General features: G+C 36.1%; 1 protein-coding gene across 1 annotated transcript; it reads right to left on the bottom strand.

Moving 5' to 3' along the window:
• Nucleotides 1-2,467: 2,467 nt before the first annotated feature.
• Nucleotides 2,468-15,741, bottom strand: LOC128868590 (peptidylglycine alpha-hydroxylating monooxygenase). Its single transcript, XM_054110859.1, has 8 exons — nt 15,430-15,741; nt 13,031-13,088; nt 10,451-10,538; nt 7,454-7,526; nt 5,592-5,724; nt 4,122-4,170; nt 2,799-3,137; nt 2,468-2,740 (listed from the first exon to the last, which is right to left on the bottom strand). The coding sequence occupies exons 1-8, from the start codon at nt 15,625-15,627 to the stop codon at nt 2,572-2,574; spliced, it is 1,107 nt and encodes a 368-aa protein (XP_053966834.1). The 5' UTR covers nt 15,628-15,741; the 3' UTR covers nt 2,468-2,571.
• Between the last annotated feature and the right edge of the window lie 394 nt (nt 15,742-16,135).

The following is a 16,135-nucleotide window of genomic DNA, read 5'->3' as shown; positions in this document are numbered from 1 at the left end:
ACGCTAAAATGAGCGGCAATCGCCTTTAATGCTATCACCTGGTTTCCCACAACTCCAAGATTTGCGCGTTTGAACCACTCTAATCGATTCCGGGAAGTGTGCACTCCTAAACTCCTCCAAAAGCAAACACAGGGTTCGATCAATGTGGAGTTAAACGCCGCACAGAGTATTTAAACCTCACGAAGTATAATACCTACGCACAACAAGATGCACCTGTTTACAATTGCCAAGGGCAGACAATATAACGGCATGATACACTAGTCAACACATGGGGAAGCCACGCCGAAAGATAACAACACACGCGCACGGTTATGTCCGTGATAGCACAACGCGATGTACAAACGCTCTCACTTCAGCGTCCCACTGTATAATGCGCAGCATGCTAACTGCTAGCGGTACTTATTACACCGGAAAGCATGGGTGTAGACACGATTTACGGTAAGTATAGCCACACTAAAATAAAGTGACACGCACGCAATGGTGTCACGCACTGCGAACTAGCGGTACCCACACGCAATACTCTTATGTTGGTATAGTATATACAACTATTGGCTGGAAAATCACAACCAGCAATTGTTCGCTAACTCGAGCTCCTTAACTAAATAAAGTTTTTGTTTTTCGCACCATTACTCGTTGCAATAATGGTAGCATCGCTAAAAGTCATGGAGATGGACATCAAAAGACTGCAACGTCACGTGGAATGGTTAAAAAAGTGAAGAAGCGACTTGAGCGAAATCCCCGACGAAGTGCCAATCAAATGGCAAAAGAACTGAAAATATCTGACCGTAACATCCACCGCATACTGAAAAATGATCTCAAAGTCAAGCATTATAAGATCCAAAAGGCGCCTGATCTCACACCAAAGCAGCAACAAGTCAGACTTGAGGATCGCAGACGGGCGCTCTCCAATCGTGTTCATCCAGCCTGGCGTCAAGGAGAATGCGAAATATTATCGGGAAAGTATTCTGGAGGTTGCTTTGAAGCTGTGGGCAGACAAACATTTCGGTGGCAGACCATAGACGTTTCAACAAAACTCGGCACAGTCTCACAAAGCTCGAGTGAACCAAGAATGGCTAAAACTCAATGTTCCGAGCTTCATAACGTCCACACAATGGCTCTCAAATTGACCAGACACGAATCCGATAGATTATTCTCTTTGGGTCATTTTGGAGAGCAAGGTCCGAACTAAAAGATTCACCAGTCACGAGGTGCTGAAAAAAGCCAGAGAAATGGTAAGACTGCGATCATCAGTATTTATTCTTGTATTCTTGTACACTGCTCTTCAGCACCACCAGGAGCATAGAACTTCTTTTAAATCTTTCCCCAATGGGATTGTATGACAAGTTCAAGGCCAGAGCAATGCAAATAGTTTCAATAGAATCTTTGAATGACAAAAACCGTGCTTCAGTCATTAGACTCCATGAGCGAATTATTAAAGATTAAAAAAAGCTGGTAGCTGTGACGTTACCGTACCTTATATTTTTATTTTTGTTTTTGTTCTGTTGAAGGCTGAGCAAAAATTGAAACAAAATACAAAATTAAGTTAATAAATAAAATATTTACAATACCTGTACACATTCCCCTACATAAGTAATCTCGCTGGTGAAAAGATTCGTTATTCGGTGCTGAGCGAATTTGACCGATTCAGCTGATGACGAAAAAAATCAACCAATGACACTTCGTTGCCGTATGAACGACTGATTGGACGAGTGTGTGAATACATGTGAAACGATTGTGCAAATACATGTGAGCTGATTGTGCATTTGTGTTAGTGATATACGAAAAAAATTAACACAATCTACACTAATGTGCTTCGCTGCTTTCTGAACGTCTGATTGGACGAGTGTGTGAATACATGTGAAAAGATCGTGCAGAATTCGGCTGAATCTCCCAAGTGACGTGGCTGCCGTTGTTCCCCTCACAATTTTCTTTTTCACCATAGTTAAATAGCAAACTCGTGTGAAATTTTGATACGATGTTCACAACATCAATGGCTATCCCCGTACTCAAAACAAAATATAATATTTTATCAATTATTTCGTATTATTTATTAAAAACCTGAAAAAAAACAGATTTTAGTGTCAAATTCAAAACCGCGCCATTTTGCCAATTTTTTTTATTCTAGTAGCGAGACATAGCTGGGACTGATTAATAACTTTTTTTGGTTTTTGTGTTTCAGATAAATAGAAAAGCCGAAATGGACAACACCGTCCAGGTCCAATTTTTCTGGAGGGTCAGCTTTAGCACCGTTTTTTAAATAAAAAAAATTTAATATTTGTATGTAAAAGAAGTTAAATAAAAACCCTAAAAAATTTAAATATCGCTTTTAATTTTTTATTGTATATGTAAATAATACCTGAAAATACCCTAAATTTTCAGATATCTCGAACGGTTTAATCATCTGGAACAAAAAATGTAGTTTTGCCAACACCTGGTAGAACCTTTTCTCAAACTTTACACGAATACATACATACATTCATAGACTTTATTAAATTATTTACAATGACGTTCAACAATTATTAGATATTTACATTTTATAAAGTAAAATTAAGTTTTCATTTTGGGGTAGATTCACAATGTGCTAGCTTCTATATTTGGAATGTTATGAAGCCCTACATCGGGATTGCTCCAATAGTAATTTGGTGGTCCTTGACTAAAGCAATATTTCATGTTAAGAGGTTCGTCATTTTCAACATAGTACATCAAATAAAAATTGCACATTTCATCTTCGTTCGTGGCTCTATAAATGAAAACGATTATAAAAGCGATTATGTTTGAATAAATATTTTACTAATTACCCAATTTTTGTCACTCTGTTCCGAAAACTAACCATGGTACATCTAGCAGCTAGATAATCGCCGGCGACAATAGGATCACTATTTTCAATTGGATAAAACATTTGAGGTGTCATCGGGTCCCTTTTGCCTAAAAGGGTCCACTGATGAACGCCATGCTCATCAGCTCGTACTCTGTATCCCGACACTACTTTTCCAAGGCTGTGTGTGTGAGTGCGATACGCAATTGGATATATTGTCTTATTCTCACTTATTTCGCAAGCAGATTCCATATGCTCCACTGATTTCGGTGGGATCATTCCAGCAGTCCCCAGAAGCAGAACGCCAGCAAGCTTATTTAAACTACGAAAATGAAATACAGAAATGGATAATAAAAATATATACAGCGCAAAATAGATATAATCTTTCTTATATATAATATAAAAAAAAATGAATGTTTGTCTGTATGTTATCGATGAACTCAAAAACTACTGGACCGATTATTATAAAAATTGGTATATATATGTATTTTTCCACGGAGAAGGTTTGTAGAATATGCTCATTGATGCCACTCGCCACCAGGTTTAGAATGAATTGAATATTTATGTACTGACTTTTCTTTAAAGTTATTTTTCTTAAATTTGTTTTAGTTGTTGGCGTAGCAACGCGCGCCGGGTACAGCTAGTACATTATATAAAACTATATTATATAAAAAATAAAATATGAATGTAATTTGCAAGCAATAAGTTTTCGCAATTTGTTTAGAAGCCGTAGGCAGAGGGAGTGTGGCATAACAACGCTAACTAGAAAAAATAAGGCTAAGAGGCAACTTTCAAAAATAAAAATATTTCACAATTTCTTCAGTTGCGCCTTTAATAGTACGTCTGCTCAGAAAATATTCAGCAGGCGGGTTCTGTCCGCATTCCAAAATGTAACCTTCATCAGTCCAATTTTGCCTACGTCTTCAATGTGCACTGCAATGATCGCGAACGAAACAACGGGAATGAGTTAGCACTTCTTACACATCACACCGTGTAATGTTTTTGGTTTGATGAATAGAATTCAGATGTAATTGTATCACGAGTTCGAGAGCTGAGAACGAATATAACTGTTCTACATTGACCCTAATACGTGTATAGGCGTTGTAAGGCGTTCTCAACTGAATTGTTTTCAAATGAGAATTTATCAAATCGAGAGTTTTAAAATAATAATGTTTTTAACTTGCAAAGAATTGAATTTCTAACAACCAACTTTGCGGATAATTACGTTTATCTAGCGACCAACGAAATGTGTTATCTTTGTTTAAATTGTCTTTTCCCTAAAATACTTTTCGTGAAATGTACTTACGGCTTAAGCGTGTATTTGATAAAGACTCCAGAGTCATCAGTGCTGCCATCTGAAAATTATAAAAAGTTAAAAATTTTAAAATCTCAAATCCCAAATTATTAGTGTAGTATTTAAGAAAGTATTCTTCTAAAATATGTTCTTAGTAAAAACGCGTTAACGAAAAGTCAACACTATAATGAAAATATTACATACTGGTCTCAAGGTTCGAATTTGTGTCATCAAACATGAAACTAAGCCAAAAATATTCAGAACGGATTACAGATTTGCGAAGCATAGCAGGGAACTCGTGTGTAGATTCGTGTGTAGTAACAATTTTTGCAAAACATCATTTATAAAATATCTGCTGACCTGAAGACCTCAGACACTGAAAAGCTTCTATCAAATCATTGCGAGCTACAATCGTATCAGTTTTAAGACCACCCCGAACGGCAGATATTTTTTCATGATTTTCATGCCAGAAATACACTCGGAGATTTGCATTTTTTTGTCGAGGGGCGACCGATTTTAGAAAAAAGCTTTTTCTATCATTTTAGTGTTTCATACACGAAGACTCGAACCTAAGAAAGTGGCCACAGATGTTAAAAATCGATTAGATTTATTCCCAGTATTTACAAAATTTGTTATCCAAAGCACAGTTGGCACCAAGGGTTACTTCGTCCATATATTAATCAATAGAAGGTATCTTTGAGACCTAAGTAGAGTTGCTAAGTATTGCATCAGTGCCAAAAATTTTACGTTGGCAGGCAAAACTGCGCAGTACTCAAAAGGTTCAAAATACCCCATACGCCCCCCCATCACACAAACATTGATTTTATAGAATCAATGCCCTTGTCCAATGGCATTAGGTACTGTTTACGTGTATCGACCGACTCACGCTTCAGCAGACAATTATACCTTAACAAGATATCGGCCCCACAACAACCGCATACTTATGCGGGTGGATTGCGAACTACGGAGTGGCGTTTGTCAATCATTTTTAAGGAATTGTTTCACCTCAGTGGAACTACAAATAACCCACATAGAACTCATAAGCAAAAGGACACGTAGAAATAATGTTTTAATTATTTACAAATGGGTTAGCAGTCTGCTAATTATTCTACTCAGAACTGCATTTTACCCCGGTAGCTATATTATACGGGGCCATGCTGTAATTACATACTTCTGGCATAAGGGAGACAATATCTTTTACTGAAATCCAACAAAAACTTGATTAGAAATGGATCAAAAAACTAAATTAGAAGTGGGCGCAATACTTTGAAAGTAAATCAACACCGGACTTTTGGGCAATCGCGCGGCAAGTTGGACATAATATTTCAACTCCAGATTACTTAGTCCGCTCTTTCATTCCGTCAAAACAAACGCGACAACATTTACAATGATTACATGGAAAAATTAGAAGATTTTCAAAATCCCGGTATTAAATTATTACTGAAGATTGCACAAAGATGGTGTTAAAAAATTAGATCTTACCTTTGAATTTATCAATGTGCGCGTAATGCACTTGCAGAACGATATACTTAATAGGAGTATTTTTTCCAACTTTAAATCCAACCCCTTGCGGCAAATTGAGTTTTGGTGCATCTCTCGCCCATGCATATAAGACCTATTATTATTAAATAGAGATTAGAAAATATATTTATTAAATAACTTTCGTAATGAGCCTAGAAGAATGTACAAATCTTTGTACACCATTGAATACAGTTTTTTGCAATGAACAAAAAGTTTCTTAAAGCTTAAGTGGGTGCGTGAAGGGACAGTGCGGACTTCCGGACGTATGTTGAATATGTCTGAGTCAATTCTGGATAAGTTGGAGTTTAACCTACTAAGACATCCAGAACGTAATTAAGCCAGGGTATCGCGGATCTTACGAGGCAGCTAAAGCTCTTTGTCTGCTTTTGGTCGGTGATTGGGCACCGATAACGGCATTCGGGGAGCGAGAGTTCAGAAAAGTGGTTAGAAACTCGCAGTGAATGTCGTTTATAGCCCATCTGTTCTCCGTCGGGTCCTGTCTGGATCTTATGTCAGAGCTACGATTTGACGTCATTAGACTTTTATGAATTACTGAAGAAACTTAATTTATCGAGATTGTTCATTGACCGCAAGATCAATCGTTTTTCCCAAGTGGTCGTCCTGGCGTGGTTCGAGAAAAAATTCGCAGGAATTCCGGCAGAAAACCATCTCAATCAAATCTAGACTAATTAGAGATGATCTCCACAAGAAAACCTTCCGTCGCCCATGAAAATATTATTTTCACAGATGAGAAATTTTGCTCCAAGGGATTACCGTGGCCACCATCCAGCCTCCGTAATAGTTTGGTGGGAGTGTCTTGTAAAGGCGTTACATCTCTTCGTTTTTGCGAAAAAGAGGTTGAGGCCGGGGCAAAAAATTACCAGCAGGATGTCTTAGAAGGCGTGGTAAAGCAGTTGAGCAGTACTCTCTTCAATGGAGTGCGTTAGATCTTCCAGCAAGATTTCGCTTCAGCTCATAAGGCAAAAACTACCCAGAAGTGGGTGAAAAACAATATTCCTGGATTCAAATCGCCATCAAAAAGTCCCGATCTGAATCCATTGTACCACAGTTTGTGGTCAGAATTGGAGAACATGGCCTGCCAAAGGCCACACAGACACTTGGCATGTGTTTACAAAAAAACTGACCAACACAAAGATGTACGAAAAAAATCAACCAATGACACTTCGTTGCCGTATGAACAACGATTGATTGGACGAGTGTGTGAATATGTGTGAAAGGATTGTGCAGAATTCGGCTAAATCTCGCAAGTGACGTGGCAGCCGAAGTTCCCTTCGCAATTTTCTTTTTCATCATAGTTAAAGAGCAAACCTCGAAAATCTATCATCCATATTTATTAGGTGATCCCGATCCCGATGATAAATGTTTGTTTCAATGTGGTTTAAAGTGTACCATTTTTCGGCCGTAGCCGAATGGGTTAGTGCGTGACTACCATTCGGAATTCACAGAGAGAACGTAGGTTCGAATCTCGATGAAACACCAAAATTAAGAAAAACATTTTTCTAATAGCGGTCGCCCCTCGGCAGGCAATGGCAAACCTCCGAGTGTATTTCTGCCATGAAAAAGCTCCTCATAAAAATATCTGCCGTTCAAAGTCGGCTTGAAACTGTAGGTGCCTCCATTTGTGGAACAACATTAAGACGCACACCACAAATAAGAGGAGGAGCTCGGCCAAACACCCAAAAGGGGTGTACGCGCTAATTATATATATATAGTAATTACTGTTATAGTTTACAGACCAAATTTTCTTGTTTTTATAAGAATATATACGAGTATTCCGAAATGCGCTTAACGGACGTTTTTACCTGCGAATGTGCTTTAGGGCCACATGGGCTGGCCGAATCTGTTGAGTGCGCCGTTGACATTTCTCCACAATTCCTGAAAATAAAATTGATATTTGAAATATGTTAATAATGACTTCATTTAAATTGCTCATTTCATTGCTTAGTTCATTTTGAGCGTAATTACTTTTGTAATACTCCAAAGGAAATAGGTATATCATATGAAGCACTAAGGCCCTAGTAGCCAGTGTGCTAATTAAGTGAGGATTATATTGTATATATATTCCCTATAAATAATAATAATATCTGACGTAAAGATTTCATTAAATCATTCAATTTTCGGTGTTGCAGTAAGGATTGAGATCTTAAGATCAATCCGGATATCTAAAAAAACCATAGAGATTGTTCAAGTAAAAATAAATACTTTAGCTTTTCATTTACTAAGCAAAAATATGAATGCACTGCCTGCAACATAACTAAGAGAATCATTTAAAGGTATTCAAATTAAGCTATCGTACTTCAAGATCTATAGGAATAAGTCAGTTAAGTTTAAATTAGACTAACGAAGACGCTTATTGTATTATTCTAAAATTATGTATAGCCCAGAATTAAGGTGGGAAGAAAGACTTGAAGTGTTACGAGTTGAATCAAGGAGAATAAGAATAGTTCAGCTGTTCATCAGCCCAGGGATTGTTTGAGTGCAGCGCAACAGCGGAAAATCTAAAAACAAAAAAGTTCAATTTGTCTCTGTAAACACACATATATGTGAATCTTACATAGTTTATTTTGACGGTTTTCATAACGAAACAAATATAAATTCTTTCCCCCTTTTCTTTTTTGATTGAAATGTGAAAAAGAAATTACAACGATAGGAATAACAGCGGCTCTAAAAACGTACACATACGTATGTACCTGGACCTGTCGCTGTAATGTATTTTTCGAGAGATCGCTAAATATCGGTTTCAGATTAAAGAAAGACGGTAGATCATAAAACTCCAATGTATGTGGAATCAATTAACCGAACAAAACAAGTGATGTATAAAATTAAGGAAATTCAATTATCAATCTACAATACATATATAATTCATATTTCGTGCATGCTTCATTTTTCATTATAACTAAACATTTTCGAGAAATTAACATATGTAGAAAAAAATAAAAAATTCTCGTATTTATTTATAAAATCGAATGTATTATATTTTGAAAAGATATAAGGCATTTATCAAAAACTTCGCAAATATTGGGTATGGGTATAAGTTTCAGCCCTCGTAAAATAGATGTCGCTGCTGATACTATTTTTGTGTTCGCTCTAGTAATATACTGGTGATTTGAAGGCGTATATGTGAGGTCTCTATCGTAGTAGCTGACATTCGTTTGAAGCGTAAGGATCTTTTTTTTATCTGAGGTCAAAAATGTCTACGTTCGTCCCGAAAAAACAGCATTTGCGGGAAGACATGCTTTATTATTACCTTTTAAAGAAAAGTGCAGCTGAAACGTGTAACGGTAATCACGCTCCATCAAATACAACTTGTAAAGAGTGGTATCGACGCTTCCAAAGCGACAATTTCGACGTGAGTGATAAAGATCGCGAAGGGGCACCGAAAAAATTCGAAGATACTCAACTACAACAATTATTGGATGAAGACGCATGTCGAACCCTTGATGATATGTCTGAAGAGATGGATGTTGACAGATCAACCGTCGGTAAACGTTTGTACCCGATGGGGATGGTCTAGAAAGGAGGTAACTGGGTGCCATATCAATTGAAGGGGAGGGATATCGAGAGACGTCTGGTGACGATTGAGATGCTTCTTGAACCGCAGAAAAGAAAAGGTGTTTTGCATCGAATCGTCACTGGCGATGAAAAATTTATCTATTATGATAACCGTAAGCGTCGAAAATGTTGGAGCCTGCCAGGTGAATCAGTTCCATCGACAGCAAAAAAAAAAATTCATGGTTCAAAGGTTATGTTATGCATCCGGTGGGATCAGAAGGGTGTCATCTATTATTAGCTCCTTAAACCATCTAAAACCATCAGTGGCGATCGTTACCGACTGCAGTTAATGCGTTTGAATCGAGCTCTCAAAGAGAAGTGGCCGGATGGGATGGTAGACATGATAAACTGATTTTGCTGCATGACAAGGTCAGGCCACACGTTGATAAATCGGTTCAGAAATATATAGAGGGACTGAATTGGGAAATCTTGCCCCACTCGCCGTATTCCCCAGGCATTGCACCTTCGGTATACCTTCTGTTCCGATCAATGCCGTCAGCCCTTATTGAAGAGAAATTGACCATCGCAAACTGGTTCAATGAATGGATCAAGCCAAAAAAACTCGAATTTTTCGTCAGAGGAATATGTTGCCTGAAAGATGGGGTAAAGTTGTAGCTTCAAATGGCGCATACTTCACATAATACTATGTATTATTTAATTGTTGAAATAATTCGTAACTTTGGCTAAGAAAGGACAGAAACTTATTCCCATACTCAATATATAAAATAATTACATATATATTTATTCGGGTAATAAAAAATATCCAATCTTTTAAATCTTAAATCGGTTATTTATTTGCTTTTTTTTTGTTCTTTTTTTGTTAATTAAAAAACTTGTATCTCTCATAAAGACTATCAAAAATTGCTTCATCATTCCCTCATCCCAAATACCTGGGTAACATTGTTATTACCGTCATTTGTTGGTGTAATATTTTGCCATCGAAGAAATAGCATTGTGAAAATAAGACGTGAATATTTAAAGAAATATTTGCTCCTGCGAAAAAAAAATCAATTTAATGAATTATTTGCCTCTGTAGAACTTAATTGCGTAAAGTTGCATTCTATAGATGACTAAAAACCAGACATACACAAGCTTTTTGCTCTGAAAATATACAAGATCTACACTGATGCATTTATGGCATCAAATCCATAATTGATATAATAGCGTCCTTTAAGCAATTGTAATTTTATTCAAATTTGTTACCACAATTTTTAAATTATTAAATAATATTAACATACAAAACTCACCAAACAGATTTCGTAGACCCAGGCTCTCCACAGCCATATATTAACATGTGATGTGCCGTATTCATTGTTGCATTTGGTTCATAGCCAACTAAAAATATTTAAAACAGGAACTGTAAGTATTACATTAAAATTCAGTAGAAGTAAACAATAATTAGCTCCAGAGAGAAGTGAAATTATTAGGTCAATGAAAAAGTTCTGGGTATTTTCTTGCTTAATTTCGACGATGAAATTAACAATTCTGGCTATATTATTTAAATCAAATATACTATACGCCGTTTGAAGGAATAAATGCTTGTCTCTATTCTTCTTCTTTATTTGCTATTCGTAATCGAATGTAAGCGATTATACAATTTAAAAATAATACAATTTTTTTTTACATTGTTTTTTTTTTTTTAATTTAAATTTTGAACTATATTTCAAAAGGATTCGCGGTCTCTAGCTGCTTCCAAGAGGGAGCATTCCATTCTATATCGGTCCACTGCCTTATGTTCCACAACCAAGAAAACAGCTTACGTTCGATACCTCTTCCTCCTTCAATCTTGCGCTGCAATATGAGTTGCAACAGTTCATATTTCGGTTTTCGTAGAATATGCCCCAAATATGAAGTTTTTCGTTGTTTGATGCACTTGATTAGTTGTCTGTTGCCGTAAACTCTTCGCAGCACTTCTCCATTAGAAACGTGGCCGGTCTATGGTATCTTAAACAATCTCCGGAGAAGTCACATTTCAAATGCTTCCAGTCTATTTATGTCAGAGAGTTTTATGGTCCATATTTCCATGCCATATAGCAAAACTAACTATACATAGCATTTTATGAAGCGCATTTTTAGTTGAAGATTGAAATCACGACATTTTAGGACTTTACTAATATATATTTAAGAAATGCGGATCGGCCTTTTCGATGTATTAGCAAAAAAAAAAACAAAGCAGTTTATTTTCACAGCCTCTTTTGAGCCCAGATTTATACCACATGAAAATATTGCAAATCCTTGAAAAATTGGCAATCGCTTAGTGTTAGGTCTGGACTATACGACAAAAACGAATGCAGTTAATGGCATGTGAATTTATTGTGACCGAATCTGGTAGATCTTCTGCTTCAATACGGTCACTGGAAGTCCGAATTTAGTGTATGGTCTGATAGCAGCAGCTCAAAGTGATGATGATTCCCTTCCCTACACAGCTGGCTTCACCAAACACAAAAATGTCGAAGAACTTTTTTTTAAATCGCCATGTGATATGGCTTGATGCAATGTGCTCATCTAGTGATATAGTTCACCAAAGACATCTAGCGAAAAATGGTCAGAACTATTTAGTTCATCTTGCATGTATTTGTATAATAAAATATTATAGCATGTTCTTTTCTCGTAATATTGTAGCATTTATTCTACCTTTCGTTCTCAAATTTTCGTGTTCTTTTTTATTAAAATTTTCTGCCTTATACAGAACATGAGGGGTAGCTTTGCCCAGCTGATCATTCAATTTTATTATATTCAATATGAAATTTGTGGAAGGTTTCTTGTTCTTTTCTTATACGTAATACCATATGCAACGTTGTGGTAGGGTGCAAAGCATCATTTTCGTTGCGTAAGATAAGAAAACGCTATTAAATCAATATGTAAACAAATTTCTAAATTACAAAGAGGATACTAATCTTAACTCACAACACTGTCAACTGTTAGAGAGATGGAAGGTGAGAAAAATAATTTTAAATTTTTACTGAGCCTGCAAGCAATAAATTCAGATTTTCAGAGCAAATGTCGTGTGTATAAAGGTAAGACAATTTTAAATGAAACAGGGCACCTGTTGTCAACGAATGCACCTTCAGTATCGATTTTCTTATTTATGAGCGGCCGACTTCGGCAATTTTAGGTGGAAATTCCGAACTCCGCTATAACTGTTGTTCAACATTATTAGCTTATCTGCTTTAGACTTTTATTTGATTTGTAGTTTTAGGAAAATACTGAGGGAAGTGCTTCGGCAGTTTGCTTCTAATTTGTATAGTATACAAATTGAAAGTAGAACGTCGAGCAATTTTTAACTTTAATAACATTAATAAAATTTCTGTATATGTATTTTCAGAAACTTAGCCAAATATTTTCAGTTCTGCCGAATTGAACCTTTTTTGATTTAAAAAAAGTTTTAGTTTCTTAGTTATCAAAGAAATGTAATATTAAATAAAACAGTAGAATAGGAAATAATTCTTTATATTTAGTTCTACTTCATTCCATTTGCATCACATATTTTCTCTATTGCATAATAAAAGTTATTAACTAACTTTTTCAACATAAACTTTTTTAGCTTCAGCTGATTTTTATTGCCATTAGCGACTCCATTTCACGCAGTCATTAACCTTAAAATCTCTCGCATAAAACAGTGATATGTTACAATAGGGGGAAATGGTAAATGATAGAAAGAAAACAATTTTTTAAATGTGGACCGGTTATCTTCGGTATGAAAAATGAAATGAAATGAATGATCGAGAAATAGATAGAAAAACAAAATTGGGGGTATTATGGTATGTGTTCTAATGTAATAAATATCATAGATATTACAACAAAAGTATGTAATTTTCAGCACATACCTATGTAATAGCTTGTTGTATAGTCAACTTTTACTGGCGTGCAAAGATAAAGTTCAGGCTGAAAATATATAAAATATATACGGCTAATTTAAAATAGCAAACAATTTTAGCAACATATATATATATGTATGTTTTTAATAGACTGTGTTCCAAAACATTGGTGATTCAGTTTACCACATAGTTAACATGACATATTACAAATAATTTTTCTCGCTTGAAAGAGCTAATTTAATGAAATTGGTAAACCAGGATTAATGATACCAAGTAATTTGGTGAAAACTATGAAAAGTATTTGGGTCACACCTTTTTCACTTGCACCTTTTTTTCAGTTTACGATTCAATTAAACGAAAAAATTAGTACTCCAAATAATGTAAAATTGGGATTTGCAGTTAAACTAATTATAATAAGAAGAGGTGAGCTGTATAACCTTCAGTTAAATTATTTCATTTTAAATTATTTTGGTTTGCTAATCTACAGTTTCAAGCTGACTGCGAACGGCAGATATTTTTATGAGGAGCTTTGTCATGGCAGAAATACACTCGGAGGTTTGCCGTTGCCTGCCGAGGGCGACCGCTATTAGAAAAATGTTTTTCTTAATTTTGGTGTTTCACCGAGATTCGAACCGACGTTCTCTCTGTGAATTCCGAACGGTAATCACGCACCAACCCATTCTGCTATGGCGGTCGCATAAGTATGGAAACGAGAAATATTCAACATAGCGGTATCTTAAAGAATAAAAGGTTTATCTCCGTTTCCTTTAAAACTGCTTTTCCAAGATAATTTAATATGAAACCTTATCAACCTTCTACTGAGCAGTATGCACTAAATTATGCAACTCTGGCAATACTAATAATAAAATCGGGTTTTCTTTACAGTTTTGCTAGCTAAAGTCAGCCTTGATTTGGACTAAGACCAAGCGCTAATGATACGAAGCACAAAGTAACGATAGCGGAGCGGAAGCTTTCAAATCTTCAGATCCTAACCCCTTAAGTACTTTGGGAATATAGTAACAAAAAAAATCGGTCGAAACAGTTTCACTGAAGGAGCTATGTGAAAAGTATAGGATAGACAAAATTTTTTTGATTTGGTTTTTGTTTTGTATTTGGAAATAACTTGCTTAATAATTTCCTTATGTTCCCAGTATCGTTCCCACGACAATCGGTTTTAGGTAAGCGGAACGACTCAGATTTAAATCCGGCCAAGGACTGCTACTTCAGTAGCATTCCCGTATATGCATGGGGAATGTTTATGCTGCTACAACAACAACAAAGCTAATATTAAAGTTTTCGTCAAAATCACAAAAAGTAAAAAAAAATTATCACACTGATCTGCATCCTTGACAGAGCTTCGTGTTACCCGACGGTTGCACAAACTGCGAAACAGCAGTGCCTATTAGGTAGCAAAACCTTCCAAAGCCAGTGATGCAGGTGTCATCGTGCTAGTGTTGAAAAATATTGGTCCGATGTCACTTTGATATTCAACTTGTCCATGGTCACTTCAACCATATCTGATAAGTGCAAAATAGGAATAGTGGTCCCACTAGTGTAACCTGGGAAACCCGCCAACCAGGAGGAGAATAAAATACAGCCGCTGTGATGGTGCCGCAGGATGGTGTCCTTTTTAACTTGTAGATCTGGAAGCTTTCTCAACCATCAGAGGTAGTTTCACTGATCTCATACGCTGACAATTCCTCGATATTGGCGTACGGCAATGACATCGATGGCTTGTGTTCAAAAGTGAATGATTATCTCTCCAAACGTTCGCACTTGTGAGGAATCTTCAACCTTACTCACTAAAACGACACGAACCCTGAACGCAGGAGGTAAAGTGAAGGCCACAGTGATGATTTGCTTTTCTTCTTGGCTGCATTGAGCCGCGATTGCCACCACCATTAAAATCACAAGATCCTCAAATCGCTAGACGATAGCATTTGAGTCAAGGACAAAGAAATGTTGCTGGCGAAATATAAAACAATTAATCGGCCGGTTTTAAATTATGTACTGCACACCTGTTTGAATTGCTCCCAGGGGGTAGAAGTTCCAAATCTATCAAAATTCAGCCGCCAAGACAACCACGTATTGTCTCCTGATGTCGACTTTACAACATCTACATAGAGAGGCTACTATTCTCTCGGTTAAGGAACAAAAAATAATGCTCACCAAACAATTTCTGCTGAGATGCTACCATACGAATCACTCCTGAATGCAATTGCTGGAGGCTCAGCCACTTGCAAGAAGGCACCACTTCAACTTAACTGGCAAGATTCAGGATTTAACGCAACACCCACTGAACCCACCAGTTTATAGAAACATTTCGAATTATCAAGTTTATTATTTCGAAAATCAAGTTTCGAATAACTCATTATTTGTCACTAAAATATACTGGAAATTTTATTTACCATATTTGGAGAGACTTGTGGCATTAGCAATGCAAAACGGGATGTACGGTCTGATGCGCTTTCGTCATTTAAATGATTATCCTCTATATAATCGTATGAAACCAATCCATATGCTGGGCATTGCAACGTAAACAAAACTGTTATCAGCACAAATATATCCATGTGACGAAACTGCGGTATGAAAATTTTAGTAGCCATGGCTTATAACGTTTTTTGATACTGCATGAACTCGTTAACAATTTAGTTTCTGATTAAACAATTCAAAATGAAAATTAGTACTCTGATACAAACGTAAAACAAATTTTTCACCCACGACAGCAAAAAGTTTTATAGATAATAACAAAATATATCGTTAATCGATAAACTGTACAATGGTTTGGTGATACATACTTACGAAATCATGGTGTTGTTAAAGTTTTTACAGTTAAAGTGTGGGTAGAATGGCTACAAAACAAATTGAAAGTTGGAAAAAAAATTTAATGTTTAAAAAGTTATTCCTGCCGTGGGGCTGGTGTACAGAGTATAGAAGGATGCGCCTTCAATAAAACTGTTATTTTATATTTCGCGATTTAAACAACCGATGACATCACCGCTACGAATAAAAAAAAGAAAAAGGAAGAGAATTTATTCGTTTGTGAATATTCAGTGAATGGCTTGTGAATATTGTGATTTTGAGTTTTGTGAATTTTAAATTAAACAAACTAAT

This window comes from Anastrepha ludens, chromosome 6, assembly GCF_028408465.1.
Source record: "Anastrepha ludens isolate Willacy chromosome 6, idAnaLude1.1, whole genome shotgun sequence".
Taxonomy (NCBI): domain Eukaryota; kingdom Metazoa; phylum Arthropoda; class Insecta; order Diptera; family Tephritidae; genus Anastrepha; species Anastrepha ludens.
Note: the sequence above shows the minus strand (reverse complement) of the source record. Positions and strands in the feature narration are given on the sequence as shown.